We start from the raw sequence: 19,504 nt of genomic DNA, 5'->3' as shown, positions 1-19,504 counted from the left end.
GGCTCAATCAGTTAAGCTTCCAACTTCGGCTCAGGTAATGATCTCACGGTTCGTGGGTTCAAGCCCCGCGTCGGGCTCTGTGCTGACAGCTGAGAGCCTGGAGCCTGCTTCAGGTTCCGTGTCTCCCTCTCTCTCTGTCCCTCTCCCATTCTCTCTCTCTCTCTCTCTCTCTCTCTCTCTCTCTCTCTCTCTCCCTCTCAAAAATAAACAAATGTTAACAAATTGTTTAAATAAATAAATAATGGAAATAAATAAAACAGCATATGGACCAACAAGTGAAGAAAAGGCAGATGTGCTGCAGGCACCTTCTCAGTTTTCCCAGCTCAAAGCAAATATGTGCTAATATTGATTCAGGAGATGCTACTTCACTGACACCTATTTTAGATAAGGAGCTTCTATTGACGTCCTGGAAGAAATGAATAAGGGTTGATTTTAGAGAGGATAAACTGCAATAAAAGCTATTAGTTTCCAAAGGGGGTTGTAAGTGCAGGTCGCAAGTTAACATCCTGGTGCAAATAGAGTTTTAATAGAAAGTAAAAGAATCGGGGTGCCTTGCTGGCTCAGTCACTAGAGCACATGACTCCTGGTCTCAGCGTTGTAAGTTTGAGCCCCACACTGGGCGTAGAGATGACTTAAAAATAAAAAAAAAAAAAAAAAAAAAAATCTTACGAGAAAATAAAAAATCACCTTCCCTGTGGAAAAGAAAGACTACTTACTGCTTAGAAATTCTTTCTTGGGTAAGATTTCACTCGAGCAAATAAACAAAATCCATTTCTCTCCCCTTCCTTCTTTCTTGAGGAAGGGCTACGACAGGAATACAGAGTGAATTTGCCAACTTACAGCCATGAGAGGTCAATGTGTGGAAGAAATCTGTAGGAAGGGGAACCTGGCCAAAGAAAAAGGAAGAACACGGACCAAAGAAATGCAGAAATGGGCAGGAGCTTGATGTCAAAAAGGGAGAACATGTGATAGGGGAAATTTCTCAGATAAGATCAAGAATGAAATCTCTACCTCGTGCAGCAACTGATGATCAACTTCCAAAAAGCTAGGAGATCAATTTTAGGACAAGTGGTTTGCTGAAATTAATAGAGAAATGCTAAAGCCATAAGGCTTCAGTGACCGGAGGATCTAAGCCAGAAAGCAGGGAACAAGGAGGTAGCAGGTCGGCATGATTTATCTCCCTCAGAAAAGAACAGCTGTGACATGCTGGAGGAAGTGAAGAAATGAAAACAGAAAACTCTCCCAGCTTCTAGGAACAGAACATTATCTGGGCTCTGAGATTCTAAACAAAGAGAAAAGGAGAACTGTCTGTGGTGATGAGGTGTAGGGTACCATCTCGGCACTGTGCCTGGCAAGAAAGAGGGCCACACACGCACGCTTAGGGCCATGTCACGGTCACCAACAGAGAGCACACGTCATGAGCTGCTTAGAGAAGCTTGGCTCTGCCTCTCCCCAACTACCCACACATCAAGTCTAGAAGACAAAAGCTAGAGATTCCAAGAATGAAAAAGGCCCGGGTGGCTCGGTGAGCGTCCGACTTCAGCTCAGGTCATGATCTCACAGTTCGCGGGTTCGAGCCCCGCATCAGGCTCTGCGCTGACACCTACAGTCTGGAGCCTGTTTCCGATTCTGTCTCTGTCTCTGTCTCTGTCTCTCTCTCTCTCTCTCTCTGCCCCTCCCCCACTCACACTCTGTCTCTGTCTCTCAAAAGTAAATACACGTTTTTAAAAAATGTGTTGTTGTTTTTTTTTAATGAAAGGCCAACTATCTCATCCATGAGTACCATCCTGAAGGAGTACACACTCGACTTCTTCCACCACTGGCTTTAACAATTACTCCGGCCAAACCTTTCTAGCTCTGGAGAATTCTTTTCTCCTTCATTAACAATACTGCTAGTGGTAATGATTCAAAAGTTAAGAAGTGAAATTTAAAATCGGCATCAAAATTAAATTTAAGATAAGAAGAAAAACATTCTCATAGAAAGGATCAATCAATAGTTATGTGATCTACCGATTATGTACTGAAAGCGTCAGGCCTGTGTATGTCGTACGTAGCGCACTCACCTTTCAAACCAGACCGGCCGGCAGGCCTCCCGACGTTATTCCTCTGGTGCTTGGTGGACATGCGTTTTATCTGCCGAGGGGTGCTGGGGGGAGAGGTGCCATCCAGGTTCTCTGTATTGGTTTCATCTGAAAAGTCCTCTGGATCAGACTCGGAGTTCTGGCAGCCAGAATCTCCTAACGCGCGCTCTTGCCTACGAAACATGATACACAGAGAAAATACTCAGTGACGCGGTAAGTGAACTCAAATGTAAACTACTTGCAATTTCATTTAAGAACTCTTTGCAGAACTTTGCTACGGATACGTCTCCTCCTCGGCACCGGCGTCGTTCTCCTCTCTTTGTACGTGTGGCACTCACAGGAGAACTCCTCTCTCGCCCAGTGGAGTAATGACCGTGACTTCTGCTCTGACCGCGAACGGCGAACAGCAGGGGAACCGCACGAGCAGGACGGCCCGCAGTTTCTCTGCTTAGAGAATTCTGACGTCAGTGACGTTTAAAACCAAAAGCTCACAGATTGAGTAAAAAGAGAGCAAAGGACTGGAAGATACCAATCAGACAGAACGAGGTATGTACGTGTGTGCTGGCCACTGAAAGCCGGGTGGGCGAGTGGACTTGCCTCGTCCTGCCCCGGACCTCGGGGCTGCTCTTCCTCTGAGGCACACAGAACAGAAAGCCCAGGAACGTTCTATGGTGACCCCGGCAGCAAAGCAGGGGGCACCGCTAACAGACGAGAGGTCAATGTTCCTATGTTCTCCGCCACACACGACAGGGCAGGGCTCGGGTGAGCAGTGGGGGAGGACGCTGGGGAAGGAGAAAAAGGAATTCGTTTCTCTTCAGCTTCAAAATGCCACTCCTCACTAACTTGTCCTCTGGTAATGCTTCCGGCCAATTCTCTATCCCCAGCCAGCTTCTCAAACACCACTATTTTGATAAAGTTCTATTTTTGCGAAACCAACAACAACAAAAAACTTATTAGTACAAACAGAAACAAATACAATCCCAGAACAGCAAGCTAGAAGGAACCGATCATGAAGCTCCTTTCAAGTACATACCACAGTCTACCGCATTCTGAATATTCTTTATTAAATACGCTTCAAATTTTTAAGCATAACTCCACACTACACCCAAGACAGAACCAGTTTTCTTCCTGGCAATTCATATCCTGATATAAAATCAAAGCTATGGGGCGACTGGGTGGCGCAGTCGGTTAAGCGTCCGACATCAGCCAGGTCACGATCTCGCGGTCTGTGACTTCGAGCCCCACGTCGGGCTCTGGGCTGATGGCTCGGAGCCTGGAGCCTGTTTCCGATTCTGGGTCTCCCTCTCTCTCTGCCCCTCCCCCGTTCATGCTCTGTCTCTCTCTGTCCCAAAATAAATAAAAAAACGTTGAAAAAAAAAATTTTAAATCAAAGCTATTACAAAATCAAGATGGAAAAAAAAAACCACTCTAAAATATAGGATACATTATTGAATTATACTGACAAAATATCAGAAAATAAACTTTCAAAAAACAAAAATGCTGCAGAATTATAGAAATTTACAGCACTGAAATCCATACAGAATCCCTCAGATGGGTCAAAAACTGACATAACCAGACAAGACCACTCTAGATACTGTGAATATACATGGCCCCACACATATGTGCATACATTAAGACATACAAATGAAATACCCTGAAAGCTGACCACAACAAATTAAATCATAAGCAAAGTTAGAAATGAGTTTTTTTTTTATTTTTTTAACGTTTGTTTATTTTTGAGAAAGCATGCAATGGGGGAAGGGTACAGAGAGGGGGGAAGGGTACAGGAGACCCAAAGCAGGCTCTGCCCTGACAGCAGCAAGCCCGATACGGGGCTCGAACTCACAAACCACGGGATCATGACCCGAGCAGAGGTCAGACACTCAAACAACTGAGCCCCCCAGGTGTCCCAGAAATAAGTTTTAAGTATTCCTGTTCCCTCAGGCTAACCACATCTATAATTTAAGTATCACAGTCATACAATAAATAATACAACTTCCAGATGAACTTGGAATTTCCTACATCCATTTCTTCTACACTCACTGCAAAATAGCTGATTCAGCTGAACAGAAGATACGACTATCAGTGACAAGGTCACTCATCTCATTTCCCCGGGTTGTAGTGGTTACTAGCATAAGCTTGGAATGATTAACACTAGGCTTTGTGGCACAAGGGACTTTGGTTCAAAGGCTGACTGTGCTAGTTGGTAGCCATGTGGGCCTTCGCCAAATTACTTAATATCTCCACATTGCGCATTTACCAAATAAAGATAATGCTTAGAATCCATACCTATGAGGATTTAATCCAATAATGTATGCTTAACAAAAGAGTAATAATAGAGCAGGGTTCACTAAATGATTGCTACTGCTCATATATATTATAAACCGTGGAAGTCACCAAGCCTATTGGCCATCATGAGGGAACCTGAGTTCCTTCCTCATCTGCTTAACATTAAGACAGGGGGTACCTGGCTGGCTCAGTTGGTACAGCAGGCAACTGCTGACCTCATGGTTGTTAGTTACAGCCCCACAGAGGGTGTAGAGATTATTTAAAAATAAAAATGTTTAAAAAAATAAAAAAGGAAAGGGGCACCTGGGTGGCTCTGTCGGTAAAGTGTCCACCTTTGGTTCAGGGCATGATCTTGCAGTAGGTGAGTGAGAGCCCCGCGTCGGGCTCCGTGCTGACAGCTCGGAGCCTGGAGCCTGCTTCGGATTCTGTGTCTCCCCCTCTCTGCCCCTCCCTCACTCATGCTCTGTCTCTCTCTGTCTCTCAATAATAAATGGACGTTAAAAAAAATATTTTTTTAAATAAAAAAGGAAAGAGAAGTCTGCCTTTGAGTTCAGCATGGTACAGGCCCAGAAACTATCTTAACATTTTTAACACCTTCTAAATTGTTTCAAATTCAATACTATAACTTTTTTTTCCCCACTAAGATAAAGTCAATGGTAAGGAAGGGCAGCATATTTCATTATTTTTGTATCTCCAAGTTTCTAGGATAGAACTCAAAACCATTCAATGTTTTACCACAAAAACATATTTCATATTTCAGAATGGTAATCACAACAAAACTACAGCACAGACATTTAGTCAGTTAAACACATCAAGGCCAGATAGCAGCGAATGCCAGGCTACACAGAAAAATGGAGTCAGATAAAGGAGCAAACGAGACAATCAAAACATCCCTCTGCAGTGAAGAGAGACGTGGACTCAGGAAGCAGAAGACCAAAGGCTGAGTCCCAGCCTGACTAGACAGGTGACTGCATACGTGACTTAATCTTTCTACGACTAAGAAAAAGACTAATATATAATTTGTAAAGCCAACATTCTAAAATACTTCAGGAAATTCAGTTATAAATATTTCAAAAAAGTCACGGATATCAAAATACTGGAAATAAACGGCTATGTGGAAAACACTACAGTATAAAACAGGCACAGAAAATGGCCTGTTTTAGTAGCATCCAGCAGTACTGTGTGCATGAATAAATTACTAAAACGCAAAGTATAGGAGGAGGAGGTTTTTATGAAGAGGGACTGAAAATGTCCAAACATCAGTGAGCCAGGTCTCCAAGGGCCAGCTCCCGGAGCTAAGGACAGAATCATGATCTCGGGATGAGGAGAGTTTATTTTTCAAGAGGTACCTTTGTCTGATCTACATATGATGGAAACAAGTCCACTGCTTTAGCAGATAAAAAGAGTCAAAGATAGTACATGTAATAAAGATGCTAACTTTTATGAAAAAATTTAATTTGGGGAAACAGAAAAAAAAATATTTGCCATCTAACTAGGGACAAGTTATTTCTCTACACACGGAAAAATTCACTTGGCTGCACTCTCCAAATAAAAGTAAAAGACTAAATCCCTGTAATACTTCTCCAGAAGCTGAAGATCTCTTGTTTTCAAATCTGCATCTATCCCCAAACAGAAAGTCATCTTAGTCTATAACCTCACACACACAATAGACACTACTGGTTTCAAAGTATTTCCAAATTATTTAATTACTCTAACAGCAAACATAAAAAATGCATGGAAGCAAAGAGGCATACTGTCATAAACAATGTATTAAAATAAGATAAAACACGGTGCACTTCATCACTCTTTATTCATTATGCCACACAGAAAGTGAGGTAGAAAAACTGCCATGTGGAGCTGACAGCCACTTTCTTAGGATTACTTAAGCCCATCGAGATGGTACTCACACTCACTGAAAATGTTAATAGTTTACATTCCATCCAAGTCACTTAGTAACTTAATACATGTCAGTACAAAGTCCAAATATATTTGAAGGAATTTTTTAAAAGTCTAGCACTCGATAAGTAAAATTCATGTCTGCCATCCTGTCAAAAATTACCAAAGAAAAGGAAAATATGGCCCAACCCAGGAAAAAAAATCAGTAAGCAGGCCAGAAATTTTGCTCAAACAGAACCTGTAAAGATGAAAACTATATCTGAAATGAAAAACACTCTGGATGGGATTTAAAAGCAGATGAGACACAGCAGAGGAAAAGAACCGTGAACTTGAAGATACAGCAATAGAAATGATCCAAAATGAATCAGAAAAAGATTAAGGAAAACAAAGAAAAAGAACAGAGCATCAGTTATCTGTGGGGCAGTAACAAGCAGTGTAACGTGTGTTATTAGAATCCAAAACAGAAAAAGGGAAGCACAGAAAAAATCTTTTAAGAATTAAGGGCTGAAAATGTTCTAAATTGGAAGGAAACTGTAGTTCACAGATCCAAGGAGCTCCACAAACTCCAAGCAGAACAACTTGAAGAAAACTATCAGTTTTGACTATGCACATCATAATCAAATTGCTGAAAACCAATGATGAAGAGAAAAATCTTAAAAGGAGACAGAGAAAAACAACTCAGCTTGGGAGTCTAAGCTAAGAAGCAATATACAATAGAAGGGTGGGAAGGGAAACCAAGCTAAAAGTTTCTTTTCTTTCTGTAAAAAGAAAAATTTATACACAAAATCTAGGAATATAAACACTAGTGGCAAGTTCAAAAGAACGTGCATCATTTCAATTAAGTAACCCAAACCATCCAAAACCTCATTTTGTATTAGCTCATGTGAGATGAGCTAATGTGGTCAGTTGACTGGTTCAGAATGTTGCCATGGATACCAATTATTTTGGATGAGGAAAGTAATACAAGGTTTACATCAATTGCCCTGAAACACTGGCCTGATATGTGCTGAAAAACACACAAATGTGAAATTCCTTTCTAGTGCTAAATTTCTGACAGTCATATAAAAAAAAAAAAACAGTGTCTCACTCTTTTCACATCAAACTTTGCTAAAGTACTATTCACTTGACATAGAATCTGGTCTAACAAAAGTGTGCCCTGAACTCAACCCAAGGGGTTTTGCTGTCATTTCAATGTAAAATGTGTGGAAGACAAGACAAAAATTCAAGTAACTAGGGGTTAAATAGTTCTGCTGTGACACAGTTGGTGAACCACATGGTGCCCAAAATAGCTCATCTATAAAATAATGAAGTTGGATTAGACGAGTTCAAAAACATCTGTGGTTTTGCAAAAGCCCAAACACACAAAACACACACACACACACACACACACACACACACACACACACACACCCTTCTTTAGAAGTTCTTTAGCAAAGTCCCTAGAAATCAATTTTAGGGACACGTGGGTGGCTCAGTCAGTTAAGCTTCCAACTTTGGCTTGGGTCCTGATCTCACGGTTCGTGTGTTGGAGCCCCGCGTCAGGCTCTGTGCTGACAGCTCAGGGACTGGAGCCTGCTTCAGATTGTGTCTCCCTCTCTCTCTGCCCCTCCCCTGCTCACACTCTGTCTCTCTCTCCCCAGAATAATAAATAAACATTAAAAGAAATATATTGAACTTTTTCATTGACTCAGAGTATAGGGTCTTTACAAACCTACTGAGTCTTGGTTTTCAAGACAGACATTCAAACTTAATTTTTTTTAAACTAAATTCATTTTTTTTTTTTAACAAAAGCAGATTAAAAAAAAAAAAAAAAAGATTTCCCGTGAAAAGAACTATCCCTCCCAACCAGTCTCAAAGCTCTGGGAAGGCAGGGACCCATCTATTACTGTTTTACCACAGATTCTCCAATGTCTAGGACAGTACCTGGTGCAGATTATGTGCCCAATAACTGCAAGAATGAAATGATTGTTGATTTCTGTGGATGATGTTATTGGGATACTGTAACCCTAGGTGCCAAGGTAACTACCTCCCGTACAGAACAATGGCAATGGTGGATAACGGAGGGAATCGTGGTTTTGGAATCAGATTAACATGGGTTGAAATCCTTATGTCCCCACTCTTAAGAATACAAGCTTTAATCGAATTACTCTAAATTTGCTTACGCTTTCATTTATTAGAAGCCTTCTTATCAAATGCCACTGAGACTTGTGGCTAGCCAGTTAATTTTAAAAACACATATCAGGGGCGCCTGGGTGGTTTGGTCGGTTAGGCGTCTGACTTCAGCTCAAGTCATGATCTCACAGTCTGTGGGTTTAAGCCCCACGTCGGGCTCTGTGCTGGCAGCTCAGAGCCTGGAGCCTGCTTCGGATTCTGTTGTCTCCCTCTCTCTCTGCCCCTCTCCCACTCATGCTCTGTCTCTCTCTCTCTCTCTCTCAAAAATAAATATTAAAAAAAATTTTTTTAAATACATATCAAGAGCATTAAGAACGAAACATGCATGGGGCACCTGGGTGGCTCAGTCGACTAAGTGTCCGAGTTCAGCTCAGGTCACGATCTCACAGCCAGTGAGTTCGAGCCCCGCGTCGGGCTCTGTGCTGACAGCTCAGAGCCTAGAGCCTGTTTCAGATTCTATGTCTCCCTCTCTCTCTGACCCACCCCGTTCATGCTCTATCTCTCTCTGTCTCAAAAATAAAAATATAAAACGTTAAAAAAAAAAAAAAAAGAATGAAACATGCAAACTCGAAAACCCGAAACATCTGTGGTGGCTGTGACTTTGGTGGCCTCCCACAAACCTGGCCTCCCAGAATTCACACCCTTCTATAATCACCTCCTCTTGAATCCAGTATGACCTTGTCACCTGCTTTAACTAAAGAGATGCAGTGAAAGTGACACTGGGCCAGTTACACCCTTGTCCTTCAGGGGAGGCTGGCCACAGGTAAGAAGGCCAGCAGCCCTGAGACTTCCGCAGTCTTCAAAGCCCCACCTAGGCAGGTGGACAGGCTGCACGAAGAGCCTAGCTAGGTCAAAGTCTTGTGAGCTTCCGGCTGACAGCCAGCACCAACTTGCTAGCTTGTGAGTGAGGCTATTTTGGACCTTCCAGCTGTCCACTGAACCCAAGCCAAGACCATGAGAAGCAGAAGACCCACTCAGTACCGTAACGGACAAGAAATGGTTTTCATTTTAAGCCATTAAGCTTTGATATGGCTTGTTAAATTATAAGAGATAACAGACACACATATAAAACTTAAACATCTACTTTCACTTTAAGCCCATGAATGAGATTAAACCTATCACCACTCTGAGGAGGGCCACAGCCTTGCCTTTTAGTGTGGGTCCCTGAGAGAAGTCATGAGGCACACATACCACGACCAAGTGCGGTGTCTGCAATCCACACTCTGGTTCTTTAAAATAGAACAAGAATCTAAAGACTTTCGTGGAGCAACTTTTCCAGATTTTCATGATTTTTCTTCCTAAATGTTAACAGTCCTCTCCTTTACCCATTTGATGGCAATTTTCTTTTTGTGACCTATCTTGAGACTTTCCAAAGTATTCCATCTAGAGAGAAACTACAATTCTCTTTTGCATTCACAGTTCACATGTTTGTATAAAAGCATACTAAAAAAAAAAAAAAGCGTACTAAATTATGCAATAACAATTAAAACATACAACAGACCTAAACAGATTTAGGAACAAACAAGGAACTCTTGATAAGCTTATGTTTCAACTGGTGGAAACAGAAAGTCACGGCCATTCTAGAGTGTAACCTGTCAGTCATTCATGATGCTGCAAGCATCAGTAGATATGTTTCATAGAAGAAATGGAGAAGGTCAGGTCTTGGAAAGGGTTAGGTCACGTATGGATAAGGCTTACCTGACTTAGATCTTCTAGCAAAAGTCTTTTATTTAACTCACAGATTTACACAAAGTATACTTTATCAGTTCTAAACTAACTAGAACAAAAAGAACACTTAAAGATAAAAAAATAAATATACACTCCATATGGATAAGTTCTGCTCATCATTAGAAATAAAAATAATTATAACCTGTTGAAAAAAGATTTTCAGGGGTGCCTTGGTGGCTCAGTCAGTTGAGCGTCTGACTCTTGATTTCAGTTCAGGTCATGATCTCACAGTTGTGATACTGAGCCTCACATCTGGGCTCCATGCTGGGCGTGCAGCCTGCTTGGGATTCTCTCTCTCCGGCTTCTTCTGCCCTCCCCCTCTCCCCACCACTCTCAAAAAAAAAAAAAAAAAAAGTATTTTCAGATGAAGTCTTTCAGAAAACAAAGTCTTATAAACAAATACAACAAACTGCTTTAAAGACTTATCTTTCATTTCTGGTTAACCAGAAGACTACTCCAAAAAAGAACTAGAACCAAAAGAAGAGAGAGAGAAAAAAAGATAAAGAAAGAGAAGCTTTAGGTATCTAAATACATATAAGTCATGCTACAGATGAAAAGACAAATGTGATTATTCTCGCTTTTTCTGCAATTTTGCTGCAAGAACTGAGGATAAAAAGAAGAGGGCAAAGAATAAGACATTTTCAGGTGTGCTTTCTTATTTTTACCAGTTCTAACAGCTCCAAAAATGTATGAGCATATCTATCATCTACATCTTTTTCCAAAGCTCTGCAAATCAACACTAGATCGTATGAATATAGATTCGCAAGGAGACAATCAAAATGGAACAAAAACCCTTCTGAGATGCACCGATTTGGGGCCTTCCAGCTGAGTTGTTCAACATGAACAGGAGAAGGATGCCGGCAGCACAGGTGAGAGGATGTCTTTTCAATACAAGACGTGAAAATAAGCACAGATCAGTCTTGTTGTGAACGCATCTGATGATAAAATGCCCATGGAAAAGAATTTAAAGAAAGCAACATAAAAGTGCTAATTCATTCAAAAGGAGAACTGCAGGGGTGCCTGGGTAGCTCAGTCAGTTTAGCACCCGACTCTTGGTTTCAGCTCCGATCATGATCTCGCGGTTTGCAGGTTCGAGCCCCACATCAGACTCGGCGCTGACAGTGTGGAGCCTGCTTAGGACTCTCTCACTCTCTCTCTCTCTCTCTCTCTCTCTCTCTCTCTCTCTCTCTCCCTCTCTCTCTGCCACATCCCTGCTCATGTTCTCGCTTGCTCAAACTAAATAAACCTAAAAAAATAAATAAATAAAGAGAACTGCGGGGCTGAAGCAGCTTAAGTGGGAAGATGAAAAACTGGATCAATGCTGGAAGGAAGAGCAAACAAAGGGTCTTCTATGCCAAGTATGCACAAAACATTAAAGAGAAACAAGAAAAATGCTTAAAATTTTAAAGGGAGCAAAAAAAAATTTTTTTAAGGTAGCAATAAGAATTATGATGTCCCTCTACCTACTCTAACAAATGAGAACAGTTTTTTAAATTCCCTTAATTTATTTGTGGAAAAAAACACATTTTCTATCATGAATTACTTCCTGTCATTCTTAGAAATCAAGTAACTGAGGAGCCTCTTTCTGTAGGAAACACATGAGCTGTCTGAATCGTCTTAGCTCAAGTTACCTTTCTAATTCAGATTTTTAAAATAGTTTTAACTATAAATATGCTCTGTGACACACACACACGCACACACACACACTCAGAAGATGAACCCTAACTCTTGGGGATAGACAGATCTAGGAAATATGAGTATATTAAATATATTCTCCCAGGGTTTTTAGCGACGTAAACTGCAAAGAAAAGTGAGGAAAGCAATTAGGACAATTTGGACATAACATCCCTCACCTCTGCTTTGACATCAGCTCAGAAAAGCTCGTTTATCTAGGGACCAGATCTTGGGTTTCCAGCACCATGCTCCAATAGAAGAACCAGAAGAAATGGCTGAGTTCAGGACTAGGGCAAAGAAGATGTAATACAAGCCTGGAGCACTTTGTAGTGCCAGCAAGTGAGGAAGTGCTCAAAAAACAAACAAACAAACAAACAACCTATGGGAGTATTTTAGAAGGACACAGAAACAGAGCTCCTGTTGGCCAAAACTGGAAAATTCTGAGCAACAAAATACAGATATAGAATTATACCCATGAATTATATCCAATTATAACCATGAATCCATATTGATATAATTACTAAATAAATACATGGGAGAAGAGAGAAATCACCTGTACAGACAAAAATTCAAAGAATTTAAGTCTACATTCCCCTCCCAAGGACGGGGAGGTTAACTCCCCACCACTTAGGTAAAATAACGTGTCAACGCTGGCTCACTAGCTGTGACAAATGTAGACAGTAGAAATACTGAAATCCTTTACACTATCTTTGCAATTGTCTCTAAATCTAAACTATTTTATAATAACCAATTTATTTTACACTTGATTATCTTAATGATGCTGTATGAGACAGTTCCTCGATGATGCTGAATAAATTTGGTGTTACTGTACCAGGTACAAAAGACTAAGAACCAGGACTAAATGGAAAATGTAGTATTATGAAATCAAGCAATTCTTTATCAACAGAACTGATGATTGTGGTTGTAAAAAAATTTCAAACGATAAGTAAAGAAATGCCCTTTAATACAGTGACTTCCAAAATTGGGATATGCATCAGATTTCTATTTATGTTTTTAATCAGCTGTATAATTCGTTACACAGTAATGAATGATTTCCATTCTAACAGTATAATTGCCTCCATTAGGTACTGAATTCTGACCATCTGCCAGGCACTATGCTAACCATCATATGTAATTTCACCTAATCCTTGCCAGAGCTCATGGAGCCATTGTAGAAAGGCTTCTTTGCCCAGAAGGCCACTTCTCATTGATTATGAGAAGCGCTCGTCATCAAATACCCATTACATACTAGGTAGTCAGTTAGGCACTCTACAAACGTTATCTTATTTCACCTTCCCGACGACCCCCGCAGGTACTACTGCGATCCCTAAGCTGCAAAGGTAACTTGTGTGCTCAGCTGGAAAGGACCTGAGCTAGAACTGGAGTCCTGGCCTAACCCCATGGCCCAGGGCCCCTGCACCCCCAGCCTGGTTGCTGGGACGTCTGCCCTCTCCCGGTGGCAGACACGGAGGAATACTCCCCCTGTGGAAGGAGGCCCCTACGGGCTGGAGAAAGAACGTGGGAACAGTTCGGAGATGTAGTACTCAGCCGAGCTGCAGGACTCGTATCTTTGCTGATGCCTTTTAACCACTCCACGTCGAAATTTCCTCACCTATAAAGGCGTTAGCCTGGCTAAGATACTGAGTCTCAATTCGGCTGGGGACCACAGTGTGACTACAATTTAAGTGAAAAAACAAAACGAAACAGAATAGTGAGGGCTTTGCTTGCCCTACCTCTTTCTGCGTATAAAAGAAAAGGTCTAAGTCAAATCCTCTCCCCTTCAGGTAGCTGCTTACCTTCCCTACCAAGTCCAAGAATTACACCCTGTCTTCCCTTAATTTACTGTCCTCTAATAGAGCACTCCTCAGATCAGGCTAGTGTTTCCACTCGTTTTGTGTAAATCTGCGTGTGTTTATACCTAAAACAGAGCCTGAAACTACCCCCTAGAAGGACAGAAAAGCAAGCCTTTTAAATCAGAGAACGATAATTTGAAATTAACAATTAACTTTTTTTTCATTGAGAACAGGATTTTGTGTAAGAGAGGAGACAGAGGGCAATATAAAAATTTTAAGGTGTATTATCTTATTCACTTCCGTTTTTTTGTTTCTTGGGTCTTTGTTGTAGTGACTGGTTTATTTAGAGCTGAAAACACACATTAACTGTCCCATGCTTCCCTGTGTGTGTAGCTGCGTCAGCGACACTGTTAGCTCCTCCAGGACGTTAACTGTGCCATTCGTTCAACAGTGGCCCTACCGGACAAGCGCTGTGCTAAGAGTTGAGGAAGAACACACGACTCAACGAGAGCGTCACCATTCCTGCCCTCCTGCAGCTTCCAATCTACAGAAAGAACTAGATACTTAGCACGTAAGTGCGCACACACCAGTGTTTTCAGTGCGGTCCCCCATTATGCTGTGAACGACTGCTGGCGGACGGGGTCCAGCCCCGAGAACTGGGACAATTCCCAGCGACGACAAAGCAGACTTCTTTAAGAAGCAACATTTCAACCGAGATTCGAAAGCTCCGAAGGCCCCGACTGGACGAAGGAGAGGAGGACCAGCTGAGACAGAGGAGCACGGGGCTCAGGAGGAACCGAAAGGCGGTGACGACCAGGCGCAGAGCGGGCTGAGTGAACGAGAGCCCCCGCAGGCGCAGGCGGCCGTCGGATTATGTCCTTCGTCCTAACAGGAACATGTAGCCACGCGGGCTCTAAAGCAGGGAGGACATGAGCGAACCCACCTCCCTAAGCACCTCCCGCCCCACTGTGCTCTACTAGACAGACGTACAGATACGCACCATTTTCTGGCACTACGTCGACTTTTTCACACACAAGGCTTCTCAACTATTCCATCACAAAGTCAACCTAAAGGGTTATTCTGTCTATGCTATTTCAACAAGCAAGACCGTTCCCCGGCTGGGAGCCCAAAGAGGAAAGAGAACTGCTCACCTGAGAGGAACGATGCCTTTAGGGATCGTGAAATCCTTAGAAATGGCCCCTTAACAACCAAGAAGTAAAACACTACCCAACACCAAAGACGTAATTAAAGATATATACACGTACACAAAGTTGTCTCGTGAAAAATATAATTTTCTTCTAATTAAAAACTATGTAAACTAGGAAAAAATGTAAATGGGTCTAAAACAATTTTAGAAGAAAAAAATAAAAGCTCCCATTTTTAATTATATAGCTTTCTTCACTCAAGAGAACATAATTGGTAACTGTGGTTGAATACATAAGGCCAACGTGAAATTTACTGGAAATGTAGAGCCTAGAAGTCTTGTTTGTGCCAAAAATAAACACCACCTACGGTTTCAGAAAAGAATGTCTCACAGTATACACTTAAATGCAACATGTACAAAAAATATAGGGAACACAAAAAGAGTTAACGTATCAAAACTGTATTTTTGTTTAATTTTTTTTCTAACGTTTATTATTAAGAGGCAGAGAGAAACAGACCATGAGCATGGGAGGGCCAGAGAGAGGGGGAGACAAAGAATCCAAAGCAGGCTCCAGGCACTGAGCTGTCAGCAAAGAGCCCGACGCAGGGCTCAAACTCACAAACTACAAGATCATGACCTGAGCCGAAGTTGGACACTTAACTGACTGAGCCACCCAGGTGCCCCTTTTTAATTTTTATCTGAGAGAGACACACAGAGAGAGAGTGAGCACTTGCTAGCAGGGCAGAGGGGCAGAGGGAAAGAGAAACATTCCTAAGCAGGCTCCACACTCAGCACAGAGCCCAATGTAGGGCTCAATCCCACACTGAGGTCAGGGATTATGACCTGAGCCGAAATCAAGAGCTGGATGCTTAACCAGTTGTGTCGCTCAGGCACCCCAAAACTATATTACCTTATAGCTCAATCATCAGACCACGAATTCCCTGAAACTAATGCAAATTTTTATTACGTGCATTTTTCAGAGGAGTCAAGAGTCTACGGTTTTGATCAGATTCTCAAATACAATCTATGACCGAAAAAAGGTAAAGAAGCAATGACCTAGAGAATATTTACCACACATTTAGCAGAGTTCTCTTTTCAAAATACCTCATCCTGACATGTACTAGACACTCAGAGAATGAGGTTTCAGAGGCATAACTAATTCAAAATCAATACTCAAGCTACAAGGGCACAGCCACACTAGCCAAGAACGGAGGAAAACCCCCTCCCAACCACAAATACTGGCTTCACACAAAACTGACTTAAAACTCACCTAATGGTCATGAAGCAAACCAAATAAGAAAATCATTTTCAATCTTTGGTGACACGCTGTTGTTTTAGGTTTAGGATGACATGAACCTCCACACTCCCTGCAAAAGTGGTTAATTAAAATAACATTTAATTTTGTAACACAGTTAATTTAAGAATAAGTAAATCCTAGAGAAGAACTAGAGAACTACAGAAGAACAAGAGATTTAAGCAGTGATTTTTCCAGTGATGGTTGCCTTTGTGTTTATCCTTCCTGGGCCTCATCAAATTTTTTAAATCTATGGGTTTATAGTGCTCATCAAATTTGAAACATTTACAGTCATTATTTCTTAATCTTTTCCCTGTTTTCCCCCTTTCTTTCCTCTTTTAGGAACTTCAATTACACAATGCTGACTGCTTGATACGTCCTCATGTGTCACTGTTGTTCTCTTCATTTTTTCTGGTCTTTGTTCTCTCTGTACTACATCTTACAACACTGACATTTCTAGGCCCACAAGTTCAGTAATTTTTTCTCTATAGGGTCTGTTCTGTTGAAAATCCCACCTGGTGTATTTGTAATTTCAGATACTCTATTCTTCATCTCTTGAAGTTCCATGTGGTCTTTTTTATCTATTTATTTTTCTCCAATGTTCGTTCATGTTTTCCTTTAAACAGCTGAATTGCAACCACATTAACAATTCCTTCTTCTACTTCTATCATTTTTGAAATTTCTGGGATTGTTTCTATTGATTGTTTCTCTAGGTCAAGGGTCATCTTTTCGGGCTTATTGACATGTCTAGTAATTTTTGGTCACATGTTAGACATTATAATTTTATGCAACTGACTACCTGAATTTTGTTATCTTCCTTTAGAGACCATTTGGCATTTTCTTTTTTTTTTCACAAGCTGTTATTTCTAATTCCACTTTATCCTGTCAAGGTTTGTTTTCAAGCTTGGGTAGGCTAATTCCAGACATGCTTTTACTCTAGGACTCTACTACTAAGATGTGAATCTTCCATATCTTTATTGCATGTCCCAGTGACCAACAAACAAGAACTTTTCACTTTGACCACTGGAAATTCAAATACCTCCAAGTCCCATGTGAACTCTGGGCACCTTTTGGCTCACAGTTCTCCAGTGGCTCTTTGCTTAACCTTGTAGAGTTTCTACTCTACACAAGTGCATCTTGTATTCAAACACTCAAAGAAGTCTTTGGTAGATTTCTGGAGTTCTTTTTCTATATCATTCCTTTCTCTACAGAACTCTGCCCTCAACTTCCAACCACTTCAGTCTCCCTGAACTCCAATCTGCATCCTCAATTCAAGAAGACTACTCTGCTTTGCTGCGGATATTCCTGCCTGCACCACAGTCTAGAATGGTTTGCGGGCAGAAAACCAGGGTAATTACAGGGCTCTCTTCATTTGTTTCCCTTGTCTCAGGGAGGACAATCCCGTATAGTCCATTATCCAGTGTCTGAAAAGAGTTGTTCTGTATTTACATTTATCCAAAGTATGATAGGAATAGTTTATTATATACCACTAAAAGGCAGTATATGTATAAATTTTTATTTTAAAAATTGCTCTGTGGATTATTTAGTGTTAAAACAAAATGGTACTCTATCTACTCTGTTTTACATATAAGCAAAAGCCATACTTAACTTTCAAAGTGACTAATTTCACAACATAGCTAACTATTTTATGACAGGATCATACAGCAGTTACTTTAGGAAACAAAGAAGAGGGAAAATTTTGTTTAAAAACAAAGAAATTAATATAAGAAGGGAAACATTTCATTTTATTGGTTAAAATATTTGCAAATAGCCAAATCCAACCCATTTATTTTGTAGCAATTAAAACACTTTGTGTCCCAGTTTCTATAATTTACATAAGATCAGAAAGACTCTTTGTAAACCTAATTGTAGAAGGGAAGATAAAAGATCTAAAACAAGATTTAACACACAAAACTGATATCACTTAAATATACGAATATTTTAAAAATGACATACTTTTCAACTATAGATGGCACCAGAACACCAAACAAATACATAGCATTTTTGGCAGTTTCTCATGTCTGCTTGTCAGAAAAACTATAAGAAGTTCTATTACTCTAATTTCTACTGCTGAGGGGGAAAAAAATCATTAACAGAAAAAAAATGCCCCTATATTTTTCTGACTTAGCTACAATCATCCAAACAAAATTTCTAATATATTAAGACAAGAAGCCACTTGATTTCTTTTTTTTTATAATTTTTTTAACATTTATTTATTTTTGAGAGAGAGAAAGAGACAGAGTGTGAGCAGGGTAGGGGCAGAGAGAGGGAGACACAGAATCTGAAGCAGGTTCCAGGCTCTGAGCTGTCAGCACAGAGCCCAATGCAGGGCTCGAACCCACGAACCATGAGACCACAACCTGAGCTGAAGTTGGACGCTTAACCAACTGAGCCACCCAGGCACCCCAAGAAGCCACTCAATTTCTGAAAATTTATACTTAAATAAACAAGTATATCCCTCTTCTACAAGAATAACTTTAACTATACTGAGTCTCAATACTTCCTTACAGCTTGATATTGTGTTGGTTAATCACTACTACTTTTGTTGATGTTTTTTTCATCTATGATTCTTTCCTCAGTGCCTACAGAACCTTTAATAAAGCAACATACTCCCACGATATATTGCATTACTAGAAACTTTTATTAACAGAGATAGAAATAATAAGGAACTGAGGTATCTTACAAAATATACTGAAAAAGTGTTGGCTACAGCTGGAAAATTCTTTTTAAAGAATCAATTTACCGCTTAAATTGAAGCTGAATTAGTTACTTTAAAGCATCCTTGCAATAAATACTTACAAATAGTTACTATATCCTAAACATTATTCTAGGCACAGGGATACAAGGGGTTAGAAGATAAAGGTAACCGAAACAATCCCATAAAGACTACTGTTGAAGGACTCACCTTCCCGATTTCCTGTTGCAATTACTACAAAAGTAACAATAATTCAGACAGTGTGGTTATAGCATATGATAGGTACATAGATCAATGGAACAGAACTGAGTGTCCAGATATAAACTTAATGGACTTTTGACAAAAGTGCCTAGACCTTCAATGGGGAAAGAAGAGTCTTTTCAGCAAATGGTGCTCGGATAAACAGATAACCACATACAAAAGAACGAAGATGCACCCTCAACTCACACTATATACAAAAATCAATTCAAAATGCATCAAAGATCTAAATGTAAGAGCTAAAATTATAAAACTCTTACCCAAAAACTGGGGTAAATTTGTAGGACCTCAGATTTGGCAATGGATCCTTAGATATGGACTCAAAAGCATGAGCAACAAAGGAAAAAAATAGATAAATTAGACTTCATCAAAATTTAAAATGTCTGTGCATCAAAAGGCACTATCAAGAAAGTGAATAAGATAATCCACAGAACGAGAGAAAATATTTGCTAATCATATATCTGATAAGGGACACATCAA

General features: G+C 40.5%; 1 protein-coding gene across 7 annotated transcripts in view; it reads right to left on the bottom strand.

Moving 5' to 3' along the window:
• Positions 1–19,504, bottom strand: part of MAP3K4 (mitogen-activated protein kinase kinase kinase 4) — a 113,038-nt gene that overhangs the window by 71,477 nt on the left and 22,057 nt on the right. For 4 of the 7 annotated variants that reach the window (XM_045058326.1, XM_045058329.1, XM_045058327.1 and 1 more), the window contains exons 1-3: positions 16,048–16,073; positions 2,352–2,525; positions 2,064–2,254 (exon numbers count right to left, since the gene is read on the bottom strand). In XM_045058326.1, coding sequence (XP_044914261.1) covers positions 2,064–2,254; positions 2,352–2,525; positions 16,048–16,058 — 376 coding nt within the window. In that variant the 5' untranslated portion in view covers positions 16,059–16,073. Of the gene's footprint in view, positions 1–2,063; positions 2,255–2,351; positions 3,033–16,047; positions 18,200–19,504 lie in introns of those variants that run through there. The other 3 variants (XM_045058331.1, XM_045058332.1, XM_045058328.1) reach the window with 3 other exon arrangements.

This window comes from Felis catus, chromosome B2 (assembly GCF_018350175.1).
Source record: "Felis catus isolate Fca126 chromosome B2, F.catus_Fca126_mat1.0, whole genome shotgun sequence".
In the NCBI taxonomy this organism is placed as follows: domain Eukaryota; kingdom Metazoa; phylum Chordata; class Mammalia; order Carnivora; family Felidae; genus Felis; species Felis catus.
This window is presented reverse-complemented; position numbering and strand designations above follow the sequence as displayed.